General features: G+C 34.7%; 1 protein-coding gene across 1 annotated transcript in view; it reads right to left on the bottom strand.

Annotated features, from left to right (window-relative positions):
• The window catches only part of LOC127657846 (raftlin-like), a 112,246-nt gene that overhangs the window by 32,579 nt on the left and 63,344 nt on the right, over positions 1-16,323 (bottom strand). The window contains exons 5-6 of the mRNA XM_052146788.1: positions 13,907-14,333; positions 5,059-5,268 (exon numbers count right to left, since the gene is read on the bottom strand). Of these exons, the coding sequence (XP_052002748.1) occupies positions 5,059-5,268; positions 13,907-14,333 (637 nt within the window). The remainder of the gene's footprint in view (positions 1-5,058; positions 5,269-13,906; positions 14,334-16,323) is intronic.

Here is a 16,323-nt window from a genome sequence, read left to right on the forward strand (position 1 = left end):
CATTACAAACATTGATTTGAAGCAAAAAAATATTTGAAAATTGGACAAAAAGAAAAAAGGAACAAGACATTTTTCATGAGGTAATGAAGTACAATCCCATGAAGCATTGCAAATGATTAAGCATTACAAAGTCAAACATATTTTTTTTTTGTACAAACAACAACAACAACAACAACAAAAAGCGTTGATTAAAGTTGCTGAATGTAATACATAAAATATTCAGACATATCCAAATACAGTATATGCATATTTCTATAGTTTGTGAGTGTAGGGAGACGAATCTATTGCATCATTCTCAATGGGTCATGGAAGTGAGCAGTCACTGCAGAGCTCTTTTGGCAGGCTTTGTTCACAGATATTCTCTGATTGGTGGATAGTTTCTTTCTTCACCAGGAATTGTGCTATTAAACATGATTTTTAAAAAACTCATTTGAAATGGCATTAACTGACAGATTCAGCCGAAGCATATTCCATTGACTAAAATCATCGGAGCTCACGGTAATAAAGGTTTATAAGTTATCCTTAATAAGCATGACCCCTATGGAGAAAATGAATGGGATAAAGTATGCAGTTAATGTCCATGACACGTGCCAAAAAAACAACTTGAACCTGAATGGCCTGTTAAAGATGGGGGAAGGTGAGGTGCTAGCAACCCCGTGGAGTCTCTGAAAAATGTGCTATCAAAGTCCTGCCAGCATGAACACGTTTCAAAAGTGTCTGATTATATGAAGGCAGCAGTCGCGTTTATTATCAGGCCTGTGAGCAGCACATGGTCCACATCTCTCCAAATTTAGCTTCTCTTTGAGTCTGATCTGTGAATGTATAATGAGAACTCCATGGTGATGAACTCCCACAGTGTCTTCTCACTGTAAACATTAACACATCAGTAATATGTGAAGGAAGGACGCACACTCATCAAACAAAACCCCACCAGAGCCAGATTCAATGAGTGAATCTCACCAAAACATGTCCAGGTCACAATATTTTACATTAGGTAAAAAGTCTGATCACAAAAAACTGTACGATTTAAGGTCTCATTCATGTCTGTAGCACAAGTTATTTGACCAAACCCCTAACCTTATGTCCTGAAGTTTGGTGCGTTGCTACAGACATGAATAATACCTACATATATAATATATACATTATATATATATATATATTAGGGATGTCAATTGATAAAATGTTTTAATAGAATTAATTACATAGTGTCCCGATTAATTAATCGTGATTAATCGCATATACAAATATTTGCTGTGAAAGCCCCTCATATAACAATAATTCAATATATAATGATGAAATAATTACACATAGTTATCTTTAAATATTTTAAAATTATATATATATAATAAAAGAATATTCAGATAATTAAAATGCATTACATTTTTATGGCAGAAGAGTTCATCATTGATAAGACAATACAATAAGCGGCTTTAGAATACAATGTATTGTTTACTACCATATTATTGATCATAAGTCAATCATTGACACACAGTTCACAGCAATCCATTACACAAGTCAATTTATCAATCAGAGATTTATTATGAGGGCTTGTTTAAGGACCCGTCAATTTCAACAAGCGTCAGACATGCTTGTGTAGCGTCTCGGGTGCGTTGCATCATAAACGTAAAATATTTAGGTCACTGTGTCAAGATAAATATAGTTTAATAAATAACACATCTTGAGATCCCTTAGTTTGAATTTACGCTCCATCAAGTGTTTTTAACGCAAGAATGTAACGAATGTCTGTTTTGTGCTCTCTGGTTGTTTTCTTCACTGTATATTCTGTGTGTTGCTCATACAGCTGAAGTTCCACTTACTGCCCTCTGGAGTAAACAGGTGGAACTACAAGCTTGCATTTCTCAGAAATCTTCCTTATTACGGTCCGGGGGCATTGCGATAAATTTCGTAAATTTTTTTAACAAGTTGTTTTTAATAAAAATTAATCGCACTGAATTAACACGTTAAATCGACAGCCCTAATATATATATATATATATATATATATATATATATATATATATAGGCATTATTGTTTTATGTGAATAAATAGGGTATATTTTATTTTATTTTATATTTCAGAGCTTTGTTTTGTAGGACAAGAAATCTAGCTTTGTCCCATGTAACCCACATTTGGTTTTCGACCATTGAAATTTTTTTGGATGGAGCCACATTGAGAACCCAATATCTCTGGGATTTAGCCATATAGGGTCCTAAAAATGAAGATAGAAAAATGTTGTTCAGAACCAGAATCTAAAAGCACATTAAGACATATTTAATACTTCTAGAGCAGAGGTGGGGAACCTTTTTCCCATTAAGTGCCAGTCGAATATTTACGAAATTATCAAATTAAATTAAGGGTTGCTGAAGTAAACTGATTCTGGTAACAGACCTCCCTATCTCTGTGTAAAAATAAAATAATGATGATGCCACCATTCTATGATTTTGTTTTTACCTGCAAATTTGCTCAAAAATCAAAGGCGAAAATTGTCATTTTGACCCCACTCACCAAAATAATGGATTACTCTGCAAATATCCACCCATGCCATTTATTATTTGGAATTTCATCATAAATTATGTTTATCTTTCACCAGTAAAAAAATAAAAGAGCCGAGGATATCTGGTAGAGTTGACACTCAATGACTCACCTCAAATTATACAGCATGACATTTCATTTTCAGAGGGAGCCACACTGAGAGCTCCAAATATATGGGATTTAACCATATAGGGCGTTAAAAATAAGATAGAAAATTAAAGTTTTTCAGAACCAGAATCTAAAAGGATATCTTAAATACTTCTGGAGTTATAGACACTCCAACTTTGGAAAAACAACACAAAATAAAAACACCATTGGCATATAATGTTACAAGAGGTGCTGAAGTCAACTGATATTAGCAAAAGACCTACCTATCTCAGAGTAAAAATAAATAAAATAAATAAATATATAAAAATAAATGATGCAACTGCCTTTCTAATGCATCTAAAGTATGTTTTCGATCTGTAGTTTGCTCCAAAATCATAAGCAATCTTTTTTTATTTTGAGCCCCCTCCATAAAGTAATGAATTACTCAGTAAATAGTGATCCATGTCATTTAATATTTTTGCTTTGATCATCATTTATGTTTATCCTTCACTGGTAAAAAATGATCAAAAACTACATTTTGAGCCAGAGACAGAGCACAAAAACAACCCACCTCAAATCATGCATCTTGTTGAAGAGAGGTGTGCTATTTCTTTTATGAGTGATCATATTTACAGATATTTTCTTGGTGGATGACCACGCAAAGGTGAAAAATGTCCATAGACTTACGCTTAAGGAGGGACCCAAGCCATATCCTGACCAGACTTTACTTACTGACTTTGGCCAGTAAGCAACCACCTAAAAATCACTCACAACCCTAGCAGCAACATAACAACATGCTAAAAACTAATCAGAACCCCTGAGTAACTCCCGGGCAACCTCCCAAAACACACTAGCATTGTGCTGCCGACTTTTGCACCGGCAAGCACCATTACATTCACTTTAGAACATATCAAGATCTAGTTCATTTCTGCTTTTGCACAGTGACTATTTTGAATTTCCTCTTTAGAGTTGCACAGAACATTGCAGTGGTTTACTAAGTTTACAGGGAATCATTTTGGAAAATGAATTAACTAACATGGGGCTTGGTTTTTTACGTCATTGCCACAGTACCATTGCTAGTTTCTCTAACCACATGAAGATCCAGAAAGCTCTTAAATGATGACAAATGTCATGCCCCAAATGTCCCCAATGTTATAACCCAGCCACAAAACAACCTATATTGGGTTAGCCATCAAAGGCACAATGCTAAGCTCAAACCACTGGTGTTTTTCCCTCAGTGAAATGAGATCCACAGCAGAGATGACTATCTCCACTGCACACTGAATTATATTCTGTAAATACTTTCAATGCACTTGAGCGAGCGAAACCCCGCAAGGGATTTTAATGGGATGCTTATTTACTGAGACAGAAAATAGAGACGCAGAAACATAATAACAAACTAATTACATTTTGTAAAAATTGCTTCGAAGGAGATCTATGAGTTACTGAATCTTTGTCACTTATAGTCACAATAATGAGTTGATAAATAATACTTTATTTTTAGATTATAATTACAGAGTATATATATATATATATATACACCGTATATAATTTAATGACATCTACAAATACATATTTATAATATTTAATAACTCAAATTGGCCAAATATTGACTATGTGCATAACCAATAACCAATAAGGTTATTATATTAATAGGTAGTCATAGAGCGCTATTACTACCTATTAATATAATAACCCTTATATAACTATAAAAGTTTATCATTGAAAAAACAAAAAGATAATATAATGTTTACTTTTGGAGGCACCATTAAATTATTTGAATAGCAATACCATTTAAGTAGCAGTTTGTATGAATATGGTTATCAACCAGAGCCATGGTATATATCAAAGTACCACTATATTAGGGGTGGGCAATATAAGCTAAATTTTTTAATGCGATATCCTTGACATTTTTGGTCGTTCAATGTAAACGCAGCGGGAAGACTAGCAGCTGTACATCATCGCACCATTAGCTGGGTAATTTCCAGCCAATCACATGTAAGCCGTTGCTTTATAAGTCTGCTCACAATCTATCACATTGCTGTTTCAGTGTGCTAACACGGCAACCTCCACCACCCCACCACCACCCGTTGAGTCCCGTCCTGCACGGGGGTAGGGTCCTCGACCCTGCCTCCCATCTCCGGCAGGATATCACGGTTCCGAGTACAACTTCTTCGGGCCACCAGACGGGGCCTTCGCCAAAGAGAGACATTAATTTTACTGCAATATAGACCATCCTCAAAAATTTTTACCCGTTGACACATTTAGCGGTATATCGCTTTAACTGGTATATCGGCCACACCTTCATGGTATTATCATTAGAATATTTTGATAACAGAAATGGCACAAAATCAAAAGGAAATGTCTGTTTCTTTGAAGAAAATAAATGATGTATTAAGAGGCAGAAGCTTTTTGAGTTTCAACAGTATCACCACTTACTCTCACCATTGTCATTGGCCAGCTGGAAGTATCCGTCCACCAGTGAAGCGCCGTTGTTGAAATGTTGAGTCATGTGATCTAGCCAGTTTGCCTCTATGGTGCAGATTCCTTCCCCTTGCGAATGCACTCGTAGAGGCACTTTAACCGTGTAGTACTTCAACTGTCCCTCACGGCGACCGGGGTAGTTAAACAAACCAAAGAGCTCGGCTCCTGTAGACACATGAAAAACAATTATTGCAATAGATATATTTCCGTTTTTGTGGTGAACTTTTCCTTTTACTTACTGAAATTTTTATTGAAGCCTTCACAGGTGAAAAAGTAACATGTTCCCTGCTAACCTAAATAAATTGGCTCTGTTCCAAAACCAAGTGATCTGTCCATGTAGGCAGCATTTTAAGGCATCAATTGTGAATCAAGTCTCCAGTGCGCTTATGGAGTGTCAATTGTAAACAGAGCATTCCAAATTCAGTTATTATGCTTCCTTAAAAGACAGCTGTCTATGTAGACAGAATACAGCGAATCAGATGACTAGGTTGTGGAATTCAGACGTTATGTTGGTTCAAAGTAGAGGTCAACCGATAGTGGATTTTGTCGTTACGATAACTAAGGCAGTGGAAAAGGCAGTTAACCGATTAATCGACCAGTGTTTTTTTTTTTTTTTTAAATCTATTTATAAATCTATTTATAAATTAATAAAACATTTCTTTGTCTTTCCTTAATGTGAGAGGAACAGACATTGAAGCTACAAGAGTCTAAAATGAATAAAATCCCAAAAGCAGTTAATTGTGTGACCAAAAATCCCTATAATAACAAAAAAAAAAATCAGATTTTGTGCATAACACAGGACCTTTAACTATAAAAAAAAAGCTTGAAATACACCAGGGACTCTTATTTTAAAATGATGGAGACTATCGGTAGCTAGCTATCTGCATCGGTTTTTGCAAATTTTTATCAGTAAAACTGATATATCGGTCTATCTCTAGTTCAAAGTAAAGGCTAATTTATACTTCTGCATTGTCCACTACGTGGAGCCTAGGTTCAGTGGTTTGCATTTATAGTTCTGCGTTGATGTCTTTGAGTACAAAACCGTTCTGTGAGTACACAAAGTAATCAAATGTGCAAACATTTTAAATCCAAAACGAGAACGTATCAAATAAAGCTATTAACCAAAGCAAGAAACAAGAACAACAAAACTAGACTATGACTTGACAATGACCATGAAAACAAGAACTATGAATAGGAACCAAACGACATTACATCCACACAAAAAAAGTGACACTCGCTTGACCAACACAAAGTGCTTGTCATTTTAAAGCTTTAAAGCAGGACTTTAAAGCAGGAATCAATGCATATATGCAATAAAACAATATAAATTGGCCTCAATGGATGCTAGTGTGTTGGTGTTCCAATCGGGCTTCTTAACTAGCTTAACTAGTAAAGCGTCAGTGGTCAACCGACTTCCCCACAAAGACCATGGTGTTCAACCAGCTTCACTAGTGAGGTCAGCATGGCTACGCAGTACTTCAAGAAGGACGAGCACTAAACCAGCTCAAACCAGCACAAACCAAATACATACTGGTCTAACTTGCTGGAAAAAAGCAGCTTAGCTGCTGGTTTTAACTGATTTAAAATGGTCTAAGTTGGATTAGGACAGTCTCCAAGCCAGGGCAGCTGAAAAGTTTTTAGCTGGAAGACTAGCTAAGAGATGCAGCTAGTCAAAGATGGTTTCCCAACCTATAGCCAGCCAAAAAGTGCTTAAAATCCCTCTAAAGCCATTTGGGAGACCACTAGACCTGGTCTAGTGGAGATAGAGTGTAATTAGGGAAATTAGGTGACGTAGTGGCAACCTTGAGCAAGTATTTGGGAGAACTGACCACCCATTCCCCTAAACGAGATTATGTTTTGCAGGAAAACAAATGATGTTTACATCTGCCACAAAGAGAAAGAGAGGTCACCTAATGGATTACGCTAGTGTAAGATGAATTTGTTTTTGCGGCCTATGAAACCGCTCTATTTTCAGATCTATATTACAACTAATGGGAAATTGACCGGTAAGATAAATATGGATGCACTTTTGTTCTGGCTGCGATCATTAAGATTGCCGCTGACTGTATTGAGTTATTACCTGCCTCTGACAGAACCAGGCAATGTACATGAGAGAGAGAGAGTTGAACGTGCTTCTTAGTCAAATGCACTCGCAATTCAAATCACAGCAAGAATGAATCATTAATTGTTATTTTATTTCTGCTCGGTTTCAATAAAGTAGCAGTACATCAGATGGGCACACAGGTGAATCTATTACCCTTCCCTTAAACCAATTTACTGTTAGTTTCAACAGTACAAGTTGCACTTTATATGACCGACTCGAAACTATAAAATTGTTAGCCTTGTTGTTGCTACTTTTAAGGAAAGGTCAGGCAATGAGGCATACCAGATTTAAACTTGCAGCGCCACAGCTTAATGTTTTGGAGTACATGCACAAACCGATTGGGCATAGCTCCAAGGTAGGAATGACTTTTGAGAATTATTTTTTAAGAATAAACCTGTCATGAACATGTACCGGCCATAGTTGAACTCCTAGATCAAATGAACGAAATAAGAAATTAGATTTTACTGGAAGAAAAAAAACAGTACGTTTCCATGCACAGCAATAGGCTGCTAACTATGAAAAATCAGCTTATTTAAAAAGAAATATCCAATGCACAAGAAAACTGCACTTTTTTCTCTCTCAAAATTACAAAACATGCGCACAACACTTGGACGCTTTGGATAAGCAGCTAAGAATTGTGGTAAGGGTGTTTACATGCAACACAAAATCTAGTCATTTGTGCCGATCGTATTTTTGCTTAAACAGTTTATGAACTTACCCCGATAAAGTAAAACATTGAAGACATTTAGATGACCTTACACGTTGTTGGCTAATTAAGCATAATCAGTGTAATATCGTGCATGTAAATGTGCTTCTTATAAAGCGTTTATTTTGGGGATTGTGACAATCATTTTCCAGACAATTCTACAATGACGATTCTCATAAATGTACAATACATATTTTACTGTATTATAGTAAACGAACACTATATTTATTTAATATAAAAATCTAAATCAGCCTAAATTTTTGGCATTAAAGTAATGATGAATTGTCATGATAATAATGTCAAAAATAGGCTTTCTTTTTATCCTTTTTTGGATGAAATGTGATGTGGAAATGTTTTCATGAGATACACCAAAAAATTAAAAGCATATTCAATGTTCAATACAAGTTTAGCTCAATCGACACCATTTGTGGCAAAATATGGATTACAATAAAAAAAAAAAAAAATGTATGGACTCGTCCCTCCTTTTCTTTAAAAAAAGTTAAAAAGTACAAAATCGAGGTTACTGTTGGCAACTTACAATAGAAGTGAATGGGGCCAATTATTGGAGGATTTAATGGCAGAAAGTGAAGCTTATAATTGTATGAAAGCCCTGACATTAATTCTTGTTACAACTTGTGTATTATTTGAGCTGCAAATTTGTTAAAATCATACTTTTTTTTACAGTCGTTCAATGGCGTTACGTTGTCATGGCAACTAAGTTGTAAAATTGGATAGAACTTTACACAGAAAAGGTTAGTAAGCAATTTCATCACACTAAAATCATGCTACATTTTTGTGGTAATCAACATTATGCCACAAATGCTGTCAATTAAGCTTAACTTGTAATGACTCTGGAATATTCCTTTAAATATTTTCAACTACATGTCTGGCTGCCATAAAGGTTTGAATACAACCGGTTACAGTAGATGACACAAAATTCAATGTAATGAAAGTGACTGCATTTTTTTTCAAATGTCTGTTTTCTAACTTCCAAAGGGGCTTCCAAAGTGTTTGCCGAGTGGCTGGGAAACAAGCAAACGTGCAGTTGCGACCAATTACAGTCCTTCAAACTCAGTGTGATCACTCCTGACCCTTTAGACAAGTTCAAGCACTCTGTATATCTGCAGTTAGCACAGCCAAAGAACAATGTGTCATCAGCATCAATGCTGTGTTTGCCTAATCCTCTACATTTGCAATGCATCACATCAACACAAACGCATTTCTAAATAAATCTCCCCAAAGTCCTGACCCCCGTCTTCAGAGAAACTGATAACTTCAGAAATATTTGGACATGGATTGCATCCCAACAGCTTATTTTGAAACAGTCATTACTTTGAGATATAAATAGATTTTTTTAACGTTCAAAATGTGTCACTCTTTCTCCTACTTTTACATTGCACTACAATCAAAAAGTCCTTTGTTTTAGCCTACAAAGGATATTTAAATGGAAAACCTGATTTTTCTTAATGTTTTAAAATAAGAAAGTAAGGTCTATGTATACCTACTCCAACATTTAAAATGATTGAAGTAGTTAATTATTAAAACTAAGCTGCAAAAATGTTGTTTTCAGAAAACTTAAAAGTTATGACGTCACAACATGTGCTCATTAACATATGACAGCCCACTTTGGCCCAGAGGTTAGCCAATCATACCAGAGGTCATTAACATATATAAGTCTTAAAGGTACAGTAGCAACAATCTGTTCAATTCTATGGGTCAGAGAGAGGGTGGAAAATAGACATGAAAAACTAAATTATGACATCATTGTTGGTTCAAGAAACCTTGACCAACATTATAAATGGACTTCAGAGAGAGAGAGAGAGAGAAAAAGATCCTTATTACTGTCATGCAGTGACCTTTAGTTTTGGTCAAATGAAAGAATTCGCTCAAAAATATATTTTTAAGATTTATGCATGTCAATATCATAACGAAATTCAATCAAATTGAATTGATTAATCTTTAACAAAATTAAAAAAATGTAAAAAATATTTTACGTTTTATTAATTCAATTTGATGGGAATCTTAAAACAGGTTAAAATATACAACAAATGTATACCATTATAAATAAATACATTTAAATAAATTACAATATGAGATGATTTTAATGTGAGTAATGAGACTATAATATAATATGTAATATAATGAGAATGAGATGATACTTTTGCTTACGTTAATGAGAATTGCAGAGGAGAATGTGCTTGATTTTAATGACAATAGTTACAACGCGAATTTTGGGGTGAAATATGACCTGGGCATGTTCTTGACAGGTTTTGTGAGAGTCGCCCAGAAAATGGCCCCATTAAAGGATTAGTTGACCCAAAAATGAAAATGCTCTCATCATTTACTCACCCTCATTCCATCCCAGATGTGCATGACTTTCTTTCTTCTGCTTGGATACGTCAACTGAGGCGCCATCTTGGAAAGGTCAACAAGGGGAGCTGTTTGATTCGGTTTGAATTGAACAGTATCGGGGTTCATAGGAAAAGCTGCTAATAAGGTATCTATTTTATAAATATCTATGCAGAGGAGGATATGCGCTTACGTCACGAGAGACGCAAACATTTTTAGTTAAAAAAAGTTTCAAATATTTATCTATTTTTTACACACACCTAACGTTTCGCTTCAGAAGACATTAATCGATCCACTGGAGTCTTCTAAATATCTTTGTGTTCCACAGAAGAAAGAAAGTCATGCACATCTGGGATGGAATGAGGGTGAGTAAATGATGAGAGAATTTTCATTTTTGGGTGAGCTATCCCTTTAAATTAGTTTTATTTGACTCATTTAAGTATGCATATGTAAAGCACATGCTGTACAAATAAGCATGCCTTTCCTTTCCAAATGAATGCTTCAAAGCTACACTGCAGGGTGTAAAAACCCTTTGACAAACCCTCACCTTATCTGAGCTGTGAGCATTTCACACTGACCAGCACCATTATGTATTATAGATGTTCACCAAGAGCATTCATGACTTTATTTATCAGCCATGGTGATAAGTCTTAAAGACACAGTACTGTACAAATGGACTCCAGGCAGCCATCAATTTTACAGTTTGAATGAGAGAAACTGGCGTGGCGTGAGGCCACCGGTGGCAGCCGAATGATAATTTTACTGCTGACAATGCCACTTCCTCATCCAGATGGAAGCTTGGGCTGCCGGCAAAGAAGTCCCAGTATGCATCACTCACATGGCTTCACTGCGCTGTGCACAATGCCACGGTTTTAGCAAATATGGCTCCCTAGCTAATGTTGGAAATGAGGTTTGCCATCTGGTTACTTGCGGGGGAAAAAAGGGTGAACAAAGCCTAATCTCGCACACGCTGTGTGTGTTTCTGTAAATGCCAAGTCTAGCCAATCCCATACGTCAAAGCATTGCTTGAAGACTCTGGGACAATGCTTTTTTGAGACATGAAAAGACAAATACAGGCCAGTGAGATGCTGTCACAGTGCGTGTCATCCAGAAGAAAACAAAGACAAATGGTTTAGTGCTGTCATCACTTCAACCAATCACGTCACGTTTTGACAGACTAGTTTTGCAATCCTTCCTAGTATGCGATTAAAAGGAACATCCCTCCTAAAAATAAGCAAAAATCGAGGTTACAGTGAGGCACTTCAATGGAAGTGAATGTGGCCAATTTATGAAGGGTTAAAAGTAATATTGTTAAGCTTATAATTTTATAAAAGCACTTAATAATTCTTCTGTTAAGACTTGCGTATTGTTTGAGCTGTACAGTTGTTTTTACAGCCGTTTGTGCAGTTACATCGGCATGGCAACAAAGTTGTAAAATCAGGATGATTGGATTGGCCCCTTTCACTTCCATTGTGTGACTCACTGCAACCCAGAAAAGGAGGGACGAGATGACATTTTATGTGGTGATTAACATTATGCCACAATGCTGTCGATTGAGCTTAACTTGTATTGAACTCTGAATTTTCCTTTAAACTTTAGTAGCAAAAATGCTGTTAGAGTCAGGATGTTCCATAAATTACTGCGAATCGGTTTAAATACATTTGAACATGTCAGCTGCAGTATGTAATAATTTCAAAACAATGTCCTGGCCCTTTTGTACTCCAAAATCAAACAAGAAATGTTATTTTGCATATAGAAAATGAAGCCTATAGTTAAGGCCATTACATACATTGTGGTATTATTGTCATGACTGTTCCGCACATTTTATCCCCCAATTCTCATTACCACAGTGCAAAAAAACAAACAAACAAAAAATAAAAACAACGTCATTATAAAATTCTCATTACCGCAATGTGAAAAAAAATATTATTAAATAAAATATTATTAAAGTTCTCTCTTGGTATTGACTTTCATTTTTGCTGATTTAAAAAAAAAAAAAAAAAAAAAAAAAATCTAAACATTGTACAACAGCATAATACAGTAAAAAAATTATTATGAATAATGAGAATCATCACTGAACCTAATATGAATAATAAAAGTAAAACATCCATATACGTTACAGTAATGAGAATTGGGGGGTAAAATGTGGTCTCAAGTGTCCTGAAAATTATGCTGCAGTGCAAAAATAAATAAATAAAAATAAATAAACTATAAATAATTAAAAAAAAAGTTTTTTTATGATATAATTTTCATGGCTATATATATATATATATATATATATATATATATATATATATATACCATATCAATTAATTTATATATCAATTAAATGAAAATAAAGATAATACATACTATTAAAATGTAAAAGAAGTTCATTAACACAAATGGACACTGTTGAAAGTGAACTATGTATATATAAAAAGTTCATCATAATCTCACAATATATATATATATATATATATATATATATATATATATATTATCATTATTTATTTTTATTTATTAATTTTTGCACTACGACATAATTTTCATATGCCATATATATATATATATATATATATATATATATATATATTTATTTATTTATTTTTATTTATATTTTATTTATTTATTTATTTTTGCACTGCAACATAATTTCTATGTGCCATATATATATATATATATAGAGCACATGAAAATTATGTAAATTATATATATATATATATATATATATATATATATATATATATATATATATATATATATATATATATTTATATTTTTTTTTTTTTTTTTTTTTTTTTCTACATATGTAAAATATAATTCCATATTTTCTTTGTATTTGTTCGGAGTTAAATATGACCAGGACATGGTTCTTAAGAATTACCCTTTAGAATATTGTTTGCGTCATCACTGTCGTGAAATGTTATTGTGACATTTTTCATGTATCTAATTGTTTACGTTTACAATGCGAATATTGTAGGAAATGGGGCAGTCATTAATTTGGAGAATAAACACATGAAAAACTGGGTCCTAACTAGTATTATGATTGCCAGACAGATTATTTTAAGGAGTTGGAAGTCAGCTGGAGTGCACCCATTTCAGGAGTGGTGTTCAGAGATGTCCAGAGTGGCAGCTCTTGAAGAGGGGATCTCCAGGACACTGGGGAGGCTATATGTTTTGCTGTTCCTCTCTAATAGATGAACCAATAAAAATGTTAATCGCAAAAAAGAAAAAACAATGCGAATTGCTGTGTATATATTGCAATATTAGTGAATAAAAAAGAAAATGATAAAATATCATCATTCCTTGTGTTCCAGGGCTGGACTGGGACATCATTTCAGGCCGGGAGTCTCACACTCATCCATGCCACCCAATAAACCCTCAACAAAGTTTTAAAACCACAGCTAATGTTGGGAATAATAACTTAACAATAAATGTTATGCTAAGGTGGTAAGCAGTGGCGGACTGGCCATAGGGAGAACCGGGACATTTCCCGGTGTGCTGGCCGGAAGACAGGGCTGAACGGGGCACGATAAGCTGAAACAGACCACGATAGGATGAAGAGGGCCGCAAAATGCCGCTGCGATATGCCAAATGGGGCTGTGATATGCAGAAAAGGACAGCGACAAATGCTGTAAAGTATTGTAAAACAATCAACCCACCACTCTTAGCCAGGGGCAACCTGCTTGGTTTCTCAGTTGTGTCTGCGATTTTGGCCGCATCATTGTTGTTGTGTGTCAGTGCATCTCCTTGCTGTGTTTCACCAGATCCTGATTTCAACATGCCCGATGTCTCATCAAAGAACTCATCTCCATCTCCACCTTCAGAAGCTCTCACGTTCTCGGTGTGATCCTCACCTCCCCAGTTCCTCGCTTGGTTCTCCACTCCAGGTTCATCTAACAGCTCCGGACCCTCTAGGGGACTTGGGCTGGGTGTTTGCCCAGAGCCGTGCAGCGAGCTAGGGCTGGAGTGCAAGGAGAGCGAGGGTTCCTCTGGTTCTCCGTGCCTCAGCACGTGTGGGCGTAGGCCAGCTGGCTCCTGGATGAAGCCTACAAACATGATGCCCTGATCCGCAGCATCCTGGATCTGCTGAGGAGAGAGAAAGACAGAATATGACTAAATATACCCGAATATATTCAACGCCACACAGTGAACATGACACCTCTGAAGTGTTGCGATGCACATAATGACCCACATCATTTCAATATTAGTGTTCAATTAAATAAATATCAGCAAAGAATCAGCCTTTTGACATTTTATCATGTAAAGGATATGAATTATAGATATCTATAGTTACATTGATTCTTGATATCAGCTATGGAATTACTATTAGTGAAAATGCATATTTGTGATATCAGTAATTAGATTTACACTACTAAAAATGTTAATTCTTGATATCAAAAATTAGTCTCGGAAATATAAAGGGCCAAATGACTAGAAATTAAATCGTCATTATTTAAATACATCATTGAATACATAATGAAAAAGTTAAAAAACCTTTTAAATCATTAAATGAATAATTAAATCACTAAATAAATCAATAAATGTCCCTTGTATTTTATTTTAGCATTAGTTTGTGTCCATTTCAATTTTTGCATTATCTTTTCTCCCATGTGCCGATAAATGTAACTCTGAAAATAAAACACGAAGCTCTCGCTTAAATGAAAAATCAATTCTATTGAATCAATTTTATAAAATAGATGCAAACTTGTGCTAATATAAAATACCTACAAGTGACATTTAACAATTTATTTAGTAATTAAAATATATATATATTTTATTTTTTTTACGATTTCATTATGTACTTCAAGACTTGTTTAAATAAATAAATATGGTTTAATTAAGTTTAAATAAGTTTGACTTTCTATACTAATCATAAAATCCAAAAAAAACATTTGAAACGATTTTGAAAGGTGACGCCCACTGTCGTTGAGTGACACAGATAACCGTGACCATGAAAATGGAAAGACAAAGCTTGAGCATGAATTAAAATTGGTGGATTTTTTATAAGCACAAGCTTCATGTTTTTCATTTTCATTTGGCTATAATGAAAACGGACCCAAACTAATGCTAAAATGAAATACAAGGGGCATTCATTTATTGTGATATTTGTGATTTCATTATTTATTTAATGATATTATAGTTTTTTTTTAAACAATTTCATTATGTATTTAATGGTGGTGACAGGGCGGAGGGCGGGGCCGGGTCGTGATTATACACAACCGGTCCCTTATCAGGTTAATTAAGCCTCCGAGAGGGATAAAGGCCGATTGCGGACGGTGTAACGCAGTTCAATGGAAAGGAGGAGGCGAGAACCGGCCTGGCGATATAAACAATATTTTAATGATTAACTTAAACAAAAGACAAACACACACATGACGGACATGTCCGTAAACAATCTCTCTCTGCCGCACCACCATCCGCAATCGGCCTTTATCCCTCTCGGAGGCTTAATTAGCCTGATAAGGGACCGGGTATGTATAATCACGACCCGGCCCCGCCCTCCGTCCTGCCACAATGGTTTATTCATCATTGTGAAATTCTACTAGTGAATTCTACTAGGATATCATTAATTAAACTTTTTAATATTTTTTATGTCAAGAATGGGTGTTTCTACATGGAGGGCCAAATTACTCAAAATTAAATAATTAAATAAATGATTTAATGTTCACTCCTTTTGCACTTACACATATCTACAATTCATTTCTTGCTAGTTGAAATAGCAATTTTAAATATCAGCTAATAAAAATTGATAATTTTTACATGAATAACTAATAAAACTAGTAAAGATGCCCATTTCTGCTATTAACAATCGATTTACAACTAGTAAAAATGCTAATTATATATATATATTTTTTTTACATTTAAGATATAATTAAATTGAAGTTTAATTACAGATCATTTAAAAGACCATCTTACTAGTAACAATCATGTTATAGATATCTGAACTAAACATTTCCACTGATGAAAACCAAATTCCAGATATAAAAATATTAGGGCTGTCGATTTAACGCGTTAATAACGTGCGATTCATTTGACAAAAATTAACGCGTTAAAAAAATTAACGCACTTTAATCGC

Source organism: Xyrauchen texanus, chromosome 17 (genome assembly GCF_025860055.1).
Source record: "Xyrauchen texanus isolate HMW12.3.18 chromosome 17, RBS_HiC_50CHRs, whole genome shotgun sequence".
Lineage (NCBI taxonomy): Eukaryota > Metazoa > Chordata > Actinopteri > Cypriniformes > Catostomidae > Xyrauchen > Xyrauchen texanus.